The sequence below is a fragment of the Bicyclus anynana genome, chromosome 11 (assembly GCF_947172395.1).
Source record: "Bicyclus anynana chromosome 11, ilBicAnyn1.1, whole genome shotgun sequence".
NCBI classification, from domain to species: domain Eukaryota; kingdom Metazoa; phylum Arthropoda; class Insecta; order Lepidoptera; family Nymphalidae; genus Bicyclus; species Bicyclus anynana.
In genome coordinates, this window is record NC_069093.1 from 15,816,955 (window position 1) to 15,834,581 (window position 17,627).

Here is a 17,627-nt window from a genome sequence, read left to right on the forward strand (position 1 = left end):
AAGTACATGACTACTAAGTTCACGACATCCGCTGAAGACGGACAGTTTTATTGGCTCAAACGGGCTATCGCTGGCCCATATACCTCTGCTAACGAATTATGGACCCTAATCCTATAGTTTAGGGTTCCAATTTGATAGTTTTCTTTCCGTTATCGTTTATTAGGGCAGGCATAATGAGAGGCAATTGAAGTCTTGTCTCGGGCCGGCGATAACTTGTCGTATTAAATAACTGAGTGGTAGCTCGTTAATGAAGGCGCAACTGTTGCTGTTTTAATGGCCAGATAACCGTTACATCACTTGATGGTCCGGTGGTTAGGATTATGTGGTTTCATGGTTCGACTCCTGTGTTGGAATAAATACTGAGCCTATCTTTCTTATTGGAAGTTTTTCGGTAAAAGTTGGCCGTGTTGTTAAGATGGTGATCTCGGGCATTATCTTTAACATCTAAAGCTTAAATAATTTAACCTTAACACTCTAAACCGGCCAACCCGCATTTGAGTAGTATGATGGGTTAAAGCCCTATATCCCCTTTCTTATAACGAGGGAGGTTTGGCCCTTTGAAATAGGAAGTTGGTTGTGTTGTAAATACGATAAGTTGGTTCCGGACAATATATTATCAATAACACTTAATAGTTAAAGAATTTAACTCTAAATCGACGCGTCATAGTCGATATGAAGGGTGGCCATTTTCGGCACTAATTTATTAAATAAAGTAAATAGACTGGTAATGAGGAAGATGTAGGTACTGTTTGTAACACTGAACATGAATTTTCTTTGTTATTTTTCTCATTCAATAATAACGACTATAGGCCTTAAGGCTCACACACACGCTTTGGAAAAGGTATAGGGCTTTATAGGTCCAGCAGTGAACATACCTTGATAATGATGATGGTTAATAACCGTTACATGTGCACTTGATAGCGTCTCCCGTAATCTTCCAGAGCTACTGCGAGACATACCATTGGTTGCAGCTATTTGGCCAACATTGGTTGATTTTGGGCTGGACACACCCGTCACCAAATCAGTCACCAGTCACTTAACTTCGTAGCAACTCTTCGCCTTAAACTTTAATCTTCCATTTTTACTTCTTAATGTATAAGTTTCGATGTGCCACATTTTATACTAATTACATCTCTTTGGGTGGTCTTTACCACCAATAAAGGAAGTAATTACCGAAATGATTTCGCTTTTGCGATCATTTTAAATAGTCATGCTTAATACATTAAGCACGTGTTAATTAGGTGGGTGTTAAAAATGTGGGTGTTTCCCGTAATAACAAAGAAACAAGTTTATCAATAGTAACGAGTACAAAGAAGTAGGTCGTTGAGAGTCAGCCTGACCTGATTTCGCATTTTCTTAGCATTCTCATATGCTAAAATGTACAGTTCGACAAAAACCAGTTTGACGAGATTTCGATGTCGTTTGTACGTATTCAGCAAATTTATTCGCTGATATTAACCCAAATGGTTACATTTATTTTTTGGAGGTACATGCTAATTGGTAATTTATTATCCCTTTTGAAGAAAGTTTATGTTTAGTTTCTTTTCGGCTCAACAGTTGGTGGTCAATCAGGACAATGTGATCCGTTCCATATGATTTACTTCTTTTCTTAACAACTACATTTCTATTTAATTAATGATTACATATTTCTTTTGTCATTTTGTTGTCACCATTTCTATGACAGAACTATTTACGTACTTAATTATTATGCAGAAGCGGTTGAAAGCTTTTCAACTTTCATTACTGATTATTTGAAAAGGAGGTAGCAATTGGAAAACTGAGGACATACCTTATATTCTTTGTTGGAGGCGAGAGGTTGTTGGTAAAATACATAGGTAGTAGGAGTCACGCATCTTGTCTTAACTACGATATTCCGGTTTGAGGGTTTTAACTGAACGAGTTGGAGCCGTTACCGTTACTGTCTAGGTATATCTGTGATATGTTATAATTTCTTGATTTTGATAAAAAAAATAGAATAATAAGGGTAAGCACTTATCAGAAGGTGGTCAAACCAGGCACCAGTGTTTTAAATATGACTATGAGCAATATTTCCAAGCTTCTCCAATTAGTCATAAATACTCTGTTAATAATACACAATAGTCCAGTGTATCGAATCCATGACCTCTCGAGAGTCTAGCGGGCCTCTTGATCAAGAAGCTTATAAAGCTTAAGAGTTCTTACAGTAGATTTGCGTGCCTTGGAAGCGCCCTGTATCAAAATTAGTTGGGGGGCCAAATTAAGGGTAAAGATTTTTCACTAAAGAAAAAAATATGCTCGCTTAAAATAAATATGACAGTGACTTTAACCTATTATGTGTGTAGAATATTTCCAACTTTTAGGCGCACGCTAAACCGGGGAAGAAAACTGTATTTTTTAGATTTTTTCCTTTCTGAAGTGAAAACTCTGTTTTTTTTTTTGGGAAGCACCAGATTTACATTTTACAAATTTTTGCTTGCGACTCCTATGGTCAGGAGGCTCCGTATCATTGGTACGGCGGTAGTTACGTTCCTGAGTTCTAATGTGATCATTGTTTCCAGGCGTGGTGACTGTGTCGGACGGGCATGTGGAGCTGGCGTCGGCGCGCGACGAGTGGCGCACGCTGCTGGCGCACTACGCGGGGCCCGTCGCCGTCATCGCGGTGGTCGCGCTGCTGGTCGCCGTGCTGCCGCTCGCTGGGTATGTGCTCATCCTACCATCATAGAGCGGGGGCAAAGATTTCATCGTGTCAGCGGGCACACGAGCGGTGCGGCGCCGCAACGTTGTTATGTCGCATAAACAGCTGAGCGGTGCCGCTCTGACGTCCCTGCCTCGTCTCGGTGCTTGCAAGTCCGGTGCGGTGCCGGAGTGCATCTTATTATTGTACATAAGCGCGAATAATTCCGATGCTGATACACCTTTTTACTGAGTAGAAGACTGCTTCCAAGTAATGACTGCCTTACTTTGCTTAAGTAATACATTTATCAGCCTATTTTAACGGCCCACTACAGGGCCACTCCCTTCTTAAACGAGAGGGGATATGGAGCTTGGACCCACCACGCTGCTCCATTGCAGGTTGGCGAGCTTAGGGTGATAATGTTAAATTAATTAACGAATGATATTTTAATGATAATGACCGGGACCGATGGCTTTTTAATTAAAAATTGAAAGAAAAAACAACTCAATGTCTCATAGTCAGGATTCGCACTTGATACCCCGTCATCGGAAACTACAGAGGCTAATCAGTGGACCTTCAAGGCAGTTTCGAGGGGCCTATCTATCATCATATTATTTCCGACGTTATCTTTTTACTGAGTAAAGGCTGATTCTAAGTGTTACTTTGGTATACAATCATGATATCATTATTTGTATGTTTCAGTTTATTCTGGTGCTGCTGTCAGTGGTGTCGTGTGGGGCGGCGGCGCAGGCCCTTCGACCGCAAGTATGACGCCTGCCTCAAGGGCATCCTCGCGATCCTGTTCATTGCTCTGCTCACTCTGTTCTTGTGAGTATATCATCGTTTTGGGTCAACATAAAATCAGGTTGTGTCTATAACCAAACTCAGTTTAGCCTCCGATTCTATCTTTAGCCGTAGGCCTTCATATAGGGTACATTCTAAGAAGCCTGTCCTCCTCGAAAAGTCCGCAATGGCATGCGTCCGAAAATTCAATTTGGTGCGGTGAGAATCCGCAAAGTTTATGACACGAAATGGAAGCTAGAAATGAATTTTATTATAAACCTGCTTATTATTCATCATCATCAGCCGCTGGACAGCAACTGTTGGAAATAAGCCTTTTGTAAAGATTTCCTAACAGCACGGCCTAGACCTGCTTGCATTCTGCCTTTAATGTTATTGTTGTACCTAGTGGTGATAGACCAACTCTGGTGGACCACTTTCCGGTGCGCGGTCGCCATTTACATCTTGGGACCCCAGCATCCATCAACTCTGTGATCCATGTGCCCGCTTCAGCTTTACAACCGGTTGAGCTATCATTAACTTTTGTTTTTTTTTCACTCTTAACAAGTCAGCCCTTGACTACATCAATCTTAATGGACAGTGATGGCTGATGATGCAATCTAAGATGGAAGCGGGCTAACTTGTTAGGAGTTGGATAAAAATTTACACCCCTTTCGGTGGCTACACGACATCGTAACGGAGCGCTTATAATCACAAATGGATAATCCGAACATAGGTAGTTTGCTCCAATGCTTTGATGTAAAGCCTCAAAATCATTGAGTCTTCTTGTGTAAGTCTATAAGAGCCGTGATAGCCCAGTGGATATGACGTGGAGGGTGTGAGTTCGAATCTAGTTGTGTGCATTTAAAAAAATCAAATATCATGTGTCTCAAACAGTGAATGTAAAACATCGTGAAAAAACCTTCATACTAGAGAATTTTCTTAATTCTCTGCGTGTGTCAAGTTTGCCAATCCGCATTGGGTGGTGGATTATTGGCCTAACCCCTCTCATTCTGAGAGGAGACTCAAGCTCAGCAGTGAGCCGAATATGAGTTGATAACGATAATAGCAGTATCGCTAATCTATTGTCTGTGGTTCCCAGGTTCGGCGTGGTGTGTGCCTTCGCCACCGACTCGCAAATGGAGAGCGGCTCGGCGGCTACCCCGGACGCTCTGCGGGCAGGAGTCAAAGACGCGTGCACCTTCCTCAACAGCACGCAGGCCCACGCGCGCCACCTCCTGGTGGACAACTACCGGGAGCTGGAGGCGCAGCTGGACGCCACGCTGACCACTAGCGGCCAGCTCGTGCTGCGCCAGCTGGACGAGTTCACCAGCGCCACCTCCGTGCAGAAGCTCAGCCACATGGTGGAGCAGTTGGAGCGCGTGCCCGCCAAGCTGCGTGACGTGCAGCGCGCTACTGTCGACCTGCGGACTAAGGCTGATGAGCTCAACACCGGTACTTAACTGTTCTATTGATCATATATTCTTTGCCAGTAAGTAGGCTTAGGGTGCGTCAACGACATTTTCCATGACAAGAGATATTGTCGTCCAATAGTTAGGTACAGCTTTTTTTATTTTTAATTTTTACAAGTTAGCCTTTGACCACAATTTCACCTGATGGTAAGTGAGTTCAATCTACGATGGAAACAGGCTAACTTGTTAGGAATATCCACACCCCTTTAGGTTTCGCTAAATCGCTTGGCGGTACGTCCGACCAGCTAGGCTATTCAGTAACGATATTTGTATAACGCGCAAGTGCGAGTTTCGAATTCACCTCTATCTCTCTCTGTTTAACACGATACTATAGAATGATTTACTATAGGTGAATTCACTTGCGAGTTATACAAAACATCGTTAGAGAATAGCCGTGCTGGATCAAAAAGAGAACCTAAGAAAACCTAATCAGCCCAGTTGGGGATCGAAACCAGGACTTCCTTGTAAATCCACCGCGCATACTAGCATACTACTGCGCCACAAAGGCCGTCAAAAATATATAGCTCACTCTTTCGCCGCTATTGGTCGACAATGTCTATATCGCTATTGGTCTCAAGTAATAATGTAATGGCTGGTATGCGCAGGTCTGCGGCAGGTGAAGACGCAGCTGCTGCGCACGCTGGCGCGCTGCCAGGAGCCGCAGTGCGTGCAGCTGCAGGAGAAGTACAAGATCGGCCAGCTCGACACCGACATACAGTACGACAAGGTAACTGCCTCTGACATTTACTGGTAAAGAGCGTACAGATGCTGTTTAATCTCCCATATTTCCTCATTTTCTCCATCACTATCGTATCTATCTCATGTTGTGTATTAAAATCGTTGATGTATGAGATGATCTAGTAATACCATCTCTAGTGATTGCATCTCTGATTTCCACTAAAAATGAACCGTTTGTACAACACTTGATGGTGAAATGAAGTAGAAATTCACAATTAATGATATAGCATAATATGACTACTGTTGTATGTATACATTTAGATAACAGACACAGATTTGACATAGCATTAGATTTTTTATGTTCAGATCAACCTAACAAAAAATTGTTGTTGATTTTCTCATACTTTATGGAATTAGCTCAGTAAATACATGTACACAGTAAAAATATTTCATTGATGTGATATTCTAGTTTTATATTACGTGTTTGTGTTTTCACGCTGCTATGGAACAGATGCTTGACAAATATTTCCCAACGGTAAGTTACATGTTTACATGCAATTTCACAGCTTTGCCAATCCAGAACCTTCGTAACAGACTGACTTTTCGAACTTTTCATGCGTTGACTTTAGAAGCGAATTTAATGGGCAAAGCACTATTATTGAATAAAACAAAAAAGGAATTCCCAACAAGAATGTTAACAATAAACCTTCGAATGGCAGAGAATAACCTTCAGTGAATTCCCGGACTTGTGACCGAAGGATGTAGGGTTAAAGACGTCTTTTAAAATTAGTTAACTTTCCCCGTCTCCATTGAAATCATTCTCCCCGTCTATACCAAAATAATCCACGAAGGGTTCCCCACCTAACTCACGGAACATTTCGTACTATCTCGGCTCATGACGACAGGAGTCGACTATCGAATGAAAAGCATGGAAAGTGCATGAAAATTATGGTTTTCTTTAGTGATATTGTTATATGTGGTTTTTCACACGTCTGTAGATCCCGGACGTGTCGGAGCTACTGAACAACGTGACGGCGCTGGTGGACGGCGCCATGCGCGCGGAGGTGTCGGCTGGCCTGCAGGTGTTCTCCGGCATCAAGCGCACCGTGGACCAGCACATCCCGCGCGTGCGCGACGCCATCACCGCCACAGGTAACTTGCTAGTGGCTAACTGAAGAACCCATACCTGTATACCAAGAACCAATACCCATACCATCTGGCCTGTTCGTCAACAGGCCAGATGGTTACCGCTATAGTACTGAGAATACGAGAACGAGGATCTACTGTTCGTTCGTGTAAAAATCATCATATCGTGTTATGATGATTTTTACAACGTCAAAGTTTTTACACGAAAAAGTTATGCAGTGTGTTATTTTGTGGTCAGTGAAAACGGTGCTGTATGTTGACGATTCAATCAGTTAGTTATCTAAACTAATATTATAAAGAGGAAAGATAAGGTTGTTTGTTTGTATGATTTGAATAGGCTCTGAAACTACTGAACCGATTTACCAGTGGACCCGGTCTAGCTTCGCTGTGACTTATGTGCGCTTGCCTACCCTATTCTAAACAAAACACCGTAAGAAATCGTAATTCAAGTAGTATTCTAAAAAAACTTGCGCAACTCGGTTCAGTCGTTCTCGAGATTTGCGCTGAGAAAGATTTAATATTTATTTTTATATTATAATTTAACGGACCCAGTCAAGCTTCGCTAGCAATCACAAGAGAGCTATTGGCGTTTATTCGCTTTTATATATAGGTTATAGTATATTTCATGTGAGAGCCGTGATAGCCCAGTGGATATGACCTCTGCCTCCGATTTCGAAGGGTGTGGTTTCGAATCCGGACCGGGGCATGCCTCCAACTTTTCAGTTGTGTGCATTTAATGAAATTAAATATCACGTTTCTCTATCGGTGAAGGAAAACATCGTGAGGAAACCTGCACACCAGATAATTTCTTAATTCTCTGCGTGTATGAAGTCTGCCAATCCGCATTGGGCCAGCGTGGTGGACTATTGGCCTAACCCCTCTCATTCTGAGAGGAGACTCGAGCTAAGCAGTGAGCCGTATAATGATGATGATGATGATGATGATGATGATGATATTTCATGTATGTATCCAGGTCAGAAGCTGTCGCGTGTGGCAGACAGCGTGACGTGGGCGGCGGGCAACGCAAGCGAGCGACTACGTACCAGCGGCGCGCCCGAGCAGCTGCAAGACGTGCTGCGGCGCTACGGGCCCTACCGCCGACACGTCACGCGCACCGCTGCCGCTGCGCTGTTGGCGGTGAGCGACACACACTTTGACTTATTAGTCAACTAGCTGACGCCGCGCGGTTTCACCCGCGTGATTCCCGTTCTCGAACGAAGAAGAGGATAATATATAGCCTATAGCCTTCCCCGATAAATGGGCTATCTAACACTGAAAGAATTTTCCAAATCGGACCAGTAGTAGTAGATTAGCGCGTTCAAATAAACAAACTTTTCAGCTTTATAGTATTAAGTATAGATTGTGTCTTGCATGAACGCAGTGTTGAAAAGAACTTTTGTGTTTGTGTGTGCAGATTGTGTGCTTGATGACGTGGGGTCTGCTGTGCGGCGTTTGCGGCAAGCGGCCAGACGCGTACGGCGCCAGTGACTGCTGCAACAAAGGCTCGGGCTCCTCCTGCCTCATGTGGTGAGTGTCCATTAGTCCTCAATGACCATTGGTTAATGGATGGATATTTCCAGTTTGGCGCTTATGGTTGATATGTCTTGGTGCGCTTGTTAGGCCAACAGGTATGAAGAAGAGTTAACTATTTTCTATTTGTATGACGTACGTGACATAATTACAAGTATGGGCAAATGTTGTAAAAAGTTGTATATGTCGACAGTGGCATGGGCGTGACCTTCCTGGTGGGCGGCGGCATCGCTCTGTTGCTGTTGCTGTACTTCGTGCTGGGCGTCGGGCTACAGCGCTTCGTTTGCGACCCGCTCACGTGAGTGAATTATGTGCTTATCCGGCTCGAAGGACCATTTTGATCAATACTTTTTATGTATGTTTGGCTTTGGTTGACGTATTTAGATGAAAGGACAAGCGCATTTGTGTCTATTAACTGAAGCGCTTCATATGCAACTCACTGTCGGAATGAACCGTGCGCTTATCCGGCTCGAAGGACCATTTTGAGCCATATCTTCCCTTCTATGAGGAAAGTGGCCTGGCCCTTTAGTGGGCGTTAAAGTAGACTGATGATGATGATGAATGTGTTTTAAAGTTATTTTTTCTGTATCATAATCGTGGCATGCGTTCGGTTCCGCAGCGAGCCGCGCGACAGCCGCGTGTTCGCCGACGTGGAGCGCTTCGTGGACCTGGAGCGGCTGCTATTCAACGAGCGCGCCGACCCCGACTTCAACCTCACCTACGTGCTCGTCAACTGCCACCGCAACCGCACCATTTACGAGGTATCTGAACAATGTCTCACTGACAGTGGATCCAGTCGAGCTTGTTTCGGCAGTTACGCTAGTAACCAGTCGCAAGGAAGCTATCATGGACAAACAGAGTTTTTGCTCGCTTATAATAAGAATAGCTTAACAGTAAAGGGGCTGGATTCAACAAAAAGAGGTTGGCTTCGATCTTTTGGCGTATCTTTTCCTTTCCTGACACAGTTTTTTTCCGACTAATTGGAGGGAAATGCAATTTTGGTCATATTTTTTTTTGTTATAAAAAGCAAAATAGCCTTTAAAAAAAACAAAAAAAGATTATATCATTTATGGCATAGTGATCGATACAGAGTCCATTTGAATCATTGAAGCAACGTTTTAAAATAAGCTAGTGATGTGAATGTGTTATGAGTTCCAAATAGTAACTGTGTGTTACTGTACATGCCCCTTGCGTGTGTGTGCGCAGGCGCTGCAGCTGCACCGGCTGTACGACCTGGAGGCGCTGCGCGGCGAGGTGGCGGGCGAGGTGCACACGCGCGTGGCCGCACTGCGCACCGACTACCCGCCGCGCGGCCGGCCGCTGCGCATCCTGCCGCCTGCGGCGCGCCGCAAGCTCGACCTGCTCGCCGAGACCGGCCTGTCCGACTTCAACTTCGACCGCATCCTTTACGCGGTGAGTTGTTACAAGAACCTTGATTATAGGTGGTACTAACATTCATCATTTATGTTATTGTGGTATCAATGTTGGTATAAATAAGAGGGTATTTGAGGACTTGAGTACAGTTGTTTCTTAGGCAGCGTGAACATCGTCACGCGTCACTAATCGCGTTCGCGTGATTTTGTGCAATAATGTTTTGTGTTGTAATTATTGATAATGTTTTCTTATGTAATTATTGATCTAAAATTATTTAGTGAGTGCATGGATAACATATAGGGCATAGGGAGGTCAATGCATTATAAAGGGACTCCTAACCCTACACCCAAGGTCAACAGTCCTGGGACCTATTCGAGGTGATTCCTCTACCATAAAATAATGGTACAAGCACTGTCGCTACTACCCGTCACGTCTTAGAGTAGCAGGCAATAGCTGACGTCTGTAGCGCTATTCATCTCCTTATCCCACTTATGGGGTCGGCAAAATATGTCTATCTCCTTCATTCACGTCTATTACTCGGCGTTATATAATCATCGTTTAGTGCTGAAAATACATTCTAATAACGTTAAAGAAGCACCATAAATAATTTGCGCACTACAAAAAGTATCACCCTGTATATGTTATTGTTGCGCACTTGCAGCTGGAGACCAACATGACGTCGCTGTCGCTGGACGGGCTGGCGGCGCAGCTGCGCAGCACGGCGCGTGCGCTGGCGCCGCGCGGCGGGTTCGCCGAGGTGTGTAACGACATGTTTTTATAGGCTTCAAAAATAATTGGGCGTAGAGGAATTAGAAAATGGAGATGCATCGCACTCAAATTCACGAACAAAATTGTCTGTCGTTTTTTGAGGGGGACGAGGTAAACTCACGCATCGAAAATATTTAACACCATTAAAAATATTCTATGTCCATACACTACACACAACTATAAATTTGACTCGCAATACACACACGCGTAATTTTTACACAGACTAACAAACAGATTGCTTAGACTATTCACAGATTAAATACATAGAATATTCGATTGCTGATCTATGTTTGGCTGTTTGGTCAAAAGAATCGATTTTTTTATAAATTGTTTTTATACAAATTTGATAAAATCAAGGTTTAAATGGAATGCTTCAATGGTGTTTTGAAAACAATTTAGATTTAAATATAAAAAAATGCTCACATATTAAATTTTCAAGAAAAACCAATGTCATACCCTCGACGTATTTATTAGGTAAAAACTGCCTTACTGAAGTGAGTATGGTCAGGGACCTGGGCGTACTTATAGACCAAAAGTTAACTTTCATTCCCCATATTGACAACATTATTAATAGAGCATCAAGAGTTTTGGGATTTGTGATACGGAATGGAAAGGAATTTTCGAAAAGCAAAACAAAAGTACTTTTATATAAATCATTAGTCCTAAGTATTTTGGAGTATTGCAGTACTGTTTGGCGTCCACATTATTCTACACATATGCTTAGGATTGAGCGGGTACAGAAGCGTTTCCTTGGACATCTTTCGTTTTCAGTCGGTAAAGCTAAAATGTTAAGAAGCTACGCTGACCGTCTCAACTTTTTTAACATGGACTCTTTAGAAACCCGAAGGAAAAAGCTTGACCTTATATTTCTGTATAAAATATTAAATCATAAAATAGACTGTTCCTCTCTCTTAAATTCTTTTAACTTAAAAATTCCTAAAAAACGAAGACGAAATGCTTTCCTGGCTTTTCCACATCGATCTACAGTTAATGGGGCTAACTCACCAATCCCAAGGTTGTGCAAATTATATAATCAGCTGAGTGCCACTGATATTTATATTGGCTCTTTAGCCAAATTTCGCAAATCGGTAAATTTAGAATTAAGTAATAAGTAATCTGATTTCTGTTGTATAGTTTAAATAATGTATATATGTATTTTTTAACCATTTTAACCATTTTGTATTTTAGATTAAGCATCCTAATAGTTTAGTATAGTTGTTTAAGGTAATGAAATTAAATTGTATTAAATTAGTAAATTGTGTATTTCCGCACCAGTCATGATTTAAAATATTAATATTGTAAATAAATTTTAGACTTTAGTTTTAGACAGTTGCATGCGGTGTTTACCTATAAATAGATTTGCATTTTATCTTTCTGCTCCTTGCATTTATGTTTAATAATTGTATTATTTGTATGTCTGTTGGTAGACCAAATAAAGAGAAAAAAAAAAAAAAAAAAAATACTTTCAAGTGAAACGTTACTCCATCTTTTACTAAACTACAAGTTTTTGGCCGTTTTTTATGCCATTTAACTACGAAAACCGGCATTTTTAGGGAGCTCATTACACGACGAAAACGATTACAACAATGAAACATCGATTCTATGGCAAATTTTTATAAACGCGTTAGATCATAGATTTTTTATCTTTGCCAGAGGGGTAACGGTTACCGAGGCAGGTCTTGTTATTTAAATGGTCTAAGTAATTGGACATGTTGCCCCATACTTATTAAATACTGCTTTGGTGTGTTTGGTGTGACGTCACACTGACAAAAATCATCATCGTGGGCGTTCAAACTTTTTGTTGTTTGTGCGTCTATGTTTATAGGTACTTTTCATAGTAAAAAAATTTCGTATTTATTTTACAAATATTCTTGCCAAGTTTATATTGACTTTATTTTCCGGAATGTCTCATAAAAATCAATATATTCAGAGGTTCCCAACCCGATTCCAATTCCTACGATTTTCTGATAACAACTTTGAAAAACGTTATAGAACAGGGGAAACACTAATGTTACAGGTGGCTGACAGCTTGCAGCGCGCGGCGGACAAGCTGGCCTCTCTACACGACGGCGTGGTGCGGCCAATGCTGGACCGCGTGGCGCAGCTCAACGCCACGGCGGCCGAGCTGCGCGACGACCTGCGCTTCAACCAGTCCTCGCTCAAGGAGGCCATCAACTCGCGCATCCGGGACACCACCGAGGTGGAGCTGTTCCTCAACACGCAGGGCCCTGACCTGGTGCAGAACGTGAGTACATCGCTTGCTTGTTTACGCTCACTGACTTTGCTTATGCTGCTGTCTGAAAACGGGTTGACTTTGGAAGCCGATTTAAAGAGCAAACAATGATTATTGAATGAGAACTTATCAGGTCATTTTCCGCTAAAAATTTTACCAATAAACCCTCGAGTGGCGAGAGGTTGAGCGAAGTCCCGGACTTGTGACCATTGTATATAGGGTTAAAGTTTAAAGTGTTTTAAATCTTTATTATCACTCCTGTTCTGTCAAGTTATTCTCCAAATAATCCATGAAGGATTATCCAACTAAAGGTGTAGACGGATCGAACGTCACGACAAGGATGACCTCAGCTGATCGAGTGGTCTCCCACTACTCCCCACCTAATTCACGGAACACTTCGTACTATCTTCGTACTGACTGATCGAATTACTCACTGATTATCGAATGACGAACGATACAAAATGTGTCGCGAATATCATCCATTTATTTTTGTTTAAATTCACAATCTCCAGAAAAGTTAAGTAATTATTTTGGTGGTGCAGTTCTTTGTGGATAAATGATTGAATGACTAATAATATTGTTACGATGGACTCTACTATTAGGCGTATAAGGTTCATAATTGCATGCCTTCGAGTAGTAAACAACTCAATTTATTGAACCCCATAGTTATAAAACATGCAAAAGTTACGACCGTCTTAACGTTTGTAACAACGTAAGGACAGGGACGATATTTACGAAAATATTTTGGAATTTACTTATCGCCTCCTTCATTTACGTTTTAAGAAGTGAACTAGCGCCAATATTGAAGTTTGTAACGGCTCCCCGCAGCTGACTCGCGAGTTCGCGGAGGCGATGGGCGCGCGGCTGCAGGAGTACCTGGAGCTGGTGGTGCGCGCGGCGCGCAACGACGTGGGCGTGTGCGCGCCGCTGTCGCACGCCTACAACGCCACGCGCGACTCCGCCTGCCGCGCCGTGCTCATGCCGGCCGTGAGTATACTTCTTCTTCTTCTTCCTCTTCTTCTTCCTTCTGGGCCGTTTCCGCACTTGTCCATGTGATTGGCCGTTGCACGTGGGTCCTTCGGTGTAGGTTCCCAGGTTCGCCCAGGTCGCCGATAGCGTCATGGAGTGCTGAGGAACCAATGTGTAGCGGTGTCTCGTTTTCCTCCATGCAGTGTGAGTATACTGTACTACCAGCGACATACCGACAGCATTTCATCGGTTCGATTTCATCATCATCATGATACCAGCTCCACTTCTTCCACTTCTGAACATAGCCCTCTTGCATGGACGTCCAAATAAAATTCGAGCCGGCAGCATCCAGCGGCTCCCTACTACACACATGATGTCATCACTTCAACGCTCGCTGCCTATGAGCCTTTTTATGAGGGCCACAGTTAGCGACCAGGTCTCGGGTCCGCAAGTCGTCACTGGCAACACGCACTGTTCGAACTTGCGACTTCCAGGCATTGAGAAATTTTGGTCGAAAAGATGTCGCAGAGTTTCCCGAACTGTGTCCAACCGAGTTGGAATCGACGGCCTAAATACCTTCTCAAAATTAGACTTACCTAACTGGGCCGTTTTGGTTTATTGTACAAAAAATGTGCTAAATTAAAAAGTTACTGCCTTATGGTACGGCCAAAACGCGGCGTCAAGCGCGCTTCTTCGTTGTGATCGGATGAATGGGCCCGCACTACACTCACATTTCGCGCCATGAACGGTGTGAACTGTGAGTGCAGAGTCGGCGTTCACGTTCACGTTTCGCGCCGTTCCTCGTTCGGTATCGGTTTTTGTCCCGCTTCGCGCAGAGGTGTAAAAGCTGTAATTGTAGAGTGGGTATTAGAAATCACAGAATGTGTCGATATGAACACGTTGCTACAAGTTCGTACACTACATCTGACCGAACCGCCACGAACGCGAGCTGGACACAGCGGTTTGCCGGAAATATCTTGGCATCCTCAAAATGCGACAATAAATCAGTCGTACACTCTGTGATTGTAATAATAACTAATCAAGGAGGTTGGTGTTTTTCAGAACGGCTTCTGGATAGCGGTGTCGTGGTGCGTGGTGCTGTTCCTGCCGCTGCTGGTGGTGGCGCAGAAGCTGGCGCGCCTGTACCGCCACCCCGACCCCTACCCCGGACCGCTGGTTGAGGCGTACGTATCGCATCACTCTCGCACACCCGCGGCACACCCCACGAATGACAGGGACAAAACATGTGGACTGCACGGACACGAAACATGACATACACATACACAACACACGATACATGATAATACACGCACACAAAATATGACTGAAGGTATACGAGACGTGATACGCACGTACACAACATGTGTCGCGCACGTACTCGACGCGTAATACACATCACGTGACATTGATGATGAGGGATATTACACTTTTCAAAACAAATTTTATACTCTTCTTCTTATGAGTCCTATGAAATTATTAAAGTCAAATTTTAATAATTGCTTTTGTGCATTAAACGCATTGAAGGTTCATCTAAACTTAGAAGTTTGTGATTAAAAAGACGAGTAGGTACACAAAAAAACACAGACTATCACCAAACACATATATTAACAATTGAATGGCCTTAAAAGTCATTGTATCAACAAGAAACAACTTAATATATTACTTAGCAAGAGGTACTTTTGTCTTTTTGCGAATTCCTCAGTAAAGTACCTTGATACAGACAATATAAAGCTATCTGAATTGTTGTTTTAAAAAGCAAATCGCATGGATAGAAGTGTTTTTGACTACGTCACTGTTTGTTGTTAGCATAATAGGTATGTCTTTTAATTATATAACAGTTTCTCATATAATTTACAAAAAAATCAATCGATTTATATTTCAAGGCTTTAAAGCAATTTGAAAAAGTACTAGTCACAACACTTTTAAGCCAATCTTTTGGAGTTATAATAAATTGTTTTTAACCAAACAACTAAATGATAAGGTCTGTGCAGTTTTATTAATAATGATTTTTATTAGCGTTCAACAACATACTACGGTGACTAAATCGCTCGGTCTTAGATGTAAGATGTCATCCATATACCATTGTTATTGTTCTTTTGGAATCGTCTGCAGTTGTGTGTGATATTTTATAAATTTATTTAGTACTGGCAAATAACCGAACTTTTGAGTAGAGAAATGACTTATATCGCAGATCTAATGAAGGCCGAGATAATCTATAAATAATTAAAAAAGAAACATTTTTTTTACATTGAGATACAAAAGGTCGAAAGGCAAACTAAAACAGAGGAGGCACATCGGATCGTCAAATTCCATTTAAATTCTAATACTAAAGGCCTGATTTCGGATAGCTTATTCATAGATTTTGTCTTTGCCACTTGACATAAAGTAAACTGATAAAACTCAATTTAGACTATAACTATGAATCTTAGACTTGTCAGAATCAGGCCCTAAAACTTCTATGTCGGTTTCTCTTGCATCGGTACTTCATGTTAGATTTCCTATAATATATACGCAGTTGCGGATCTTTTTTGGTTAAAAAATTGTGCATTGCTTTGTAGAGATTCAATATGATATGCATAGTTTTTGATTGACGCTACATTTGTACTCTGCGCTACTATAAACTGAAGATTATGAAGGGTTGATGCTAGACTGTGACACAAACCGTGCCATAACGCGGATATGTTACATATGCAAAACTTCAAGAACATTTTAATTCGTTTACGTAGGCTAAGTTTACAAGCACTTATGAAACGCCGTGTTTGACTAATGCCAGGGACTCTATCACCTTGATCCTTGTCTAAAAATCGATTTACGATTGACTAGCTTGCTCGCATCAATGTCTTACATGAATCGACCTTTATAATGTGACACAATTAATATAAGCCTAAGCTATGATCTCTAATAAGTCATTTGCCAATGCTCAATTAAGGACCGGTTTCAACCAATTCTGATAAGTGTCCTTATTCACAAACTGTGTCTTGGTCGTTTAATACAATGGAAGAAAGTGACTAAACTTACCTGGAACTTATCAGAAAGTGGTGAAAACTGACCCTTACTGTTTGTGAAATGCTATAAATAATTACAGTTATTACTTGATACTATAAAAGTTAAAAACTGCAGACGTTCCTTTTATCTGTTACGTTAAATTTTACTTTTTAAAGTTAATTTACAAATTGTTTTATATGATTTGAAGTCTGTTTACCGTCCCCTTGGTTATGAATGTCTGGATTTGTCGATGTTTTGTCTTAACCTTTGGGTTTGTTGTGCACCCCATCCCCGTAGTGAATGGAATCGCCCCTCGGCCGCATATCATTTACCGGAGCACCAAGTTTAGTTGTAGTTATTACGGTAGGGATTTTTGTTTATTCGAGAGAGCAGGAAAATAAAAAAAGTTCAACGTTGATAAGCGAAATATTACAGTATTACCCCATTTCTAGCATTTTATCAAACTCTTGTATAAGACTATAATTTAGACAATAAATGTTCTTTTTGAATAGTTAATAAATAATAAATGTTTTTTTTTTTTAAATAAAGGCTAATCTATCTAAAGGTGATATCTAAAGTCTCCTAAAATTAAAGCTTTGGAGGTATGGAACACGCCAGCCTGAAAAAAATCCTATAACAAACTAAGTCAAGTTGGCTGACATCAATCACAAAAATAATTATTTAATCTCCTGTTGAATTAAATAATAAAAGTTTAAGATAAATCTAAAATCTTAGAAAATTTATTTGACTCGATGATAATTTTTTGACGGTAGTTTAGCGTACGTTTATGGCGACTTACGGGCTTTTTAAAATCGTTTTATTTCAATTCACTTCAAGTCCTGTTTCAGAGTCGCGTGAAATATTTTATGAAGGTCATAGACACATTTTGTTGTTGACAAAACTTGTTGGACACATTTCCTGCTCTTTCGCATTGCAAGCATTACTCATAATCGACCCTTATACGACAAGACGGTAGGAGCCATACGACGTTCGCCCCTGTGTGGTTGAAGAGCCAAAAGACACGTTTGATTAGTAGAAA

At 41.7% G+C, this 17,627-nt stretch overlaps 1 protein-coding gene across 2 annotated transcripts in view; it reads left to right on the top strand.

The window, feature by feature from the left end:
* The window catches only part of LOC112053800 (prominin-like protein), a 68,373-nt gene that overhangs the window by 34,612 nt on the left and 16,134 nt on the right, over positions 1-17,627 (top strand). For both annotated transcript variants that reach the window (XM_052884385.1, XM_052884384.1), the window contains exons 2-15: positions 2,538-2,676; positions 3,356-3,481; positions 4,536-4,888; positions 5,511-5,632; positions 6,582-6,735; positions 7,703-7,866; positions 8,144-8,256; positions 8,453-8,557; positions 8,879-9,020; positions 9,466-9,672; positions 10,295-10,390; positions 12,419-12,646; positions 13,463-13,621; positions 14,666-14,787. In XM_052884385.1, the coding sequence (XP_052740345.1) occupies positions 2,538-2,676; positions 3,356-3,481; positions 4,536-4,888; positions 5,511-5,632; positions 6,582-6,735; positions 7,703-7,866; positions 8,144-8,256; positions 8,453-8,557; positions 8,879-9,020; positions 9,466-9,672; positions 10,295-10,390; positions 12,419-12,646; positions 13,463-13,621; positions 14,666-14,787 (2,230 nt within the window). The remainder of the gene's footprint in view (positions 1-2,537; positions 2,677-3,355; positions 3,482-4,535; positions 4,889-5,510; positions 5,633-6,581; positions 6,736-7,702; positions 7,867-8,143; positions 8,257-8,452; positions 8,558-8,878; positions 9,021-9,465; positions 9,673-10,294; positions 10,391-12,418; positions 12,647-13,462; positions 13,622-14,665; positions 14,788-17,627) is intronic.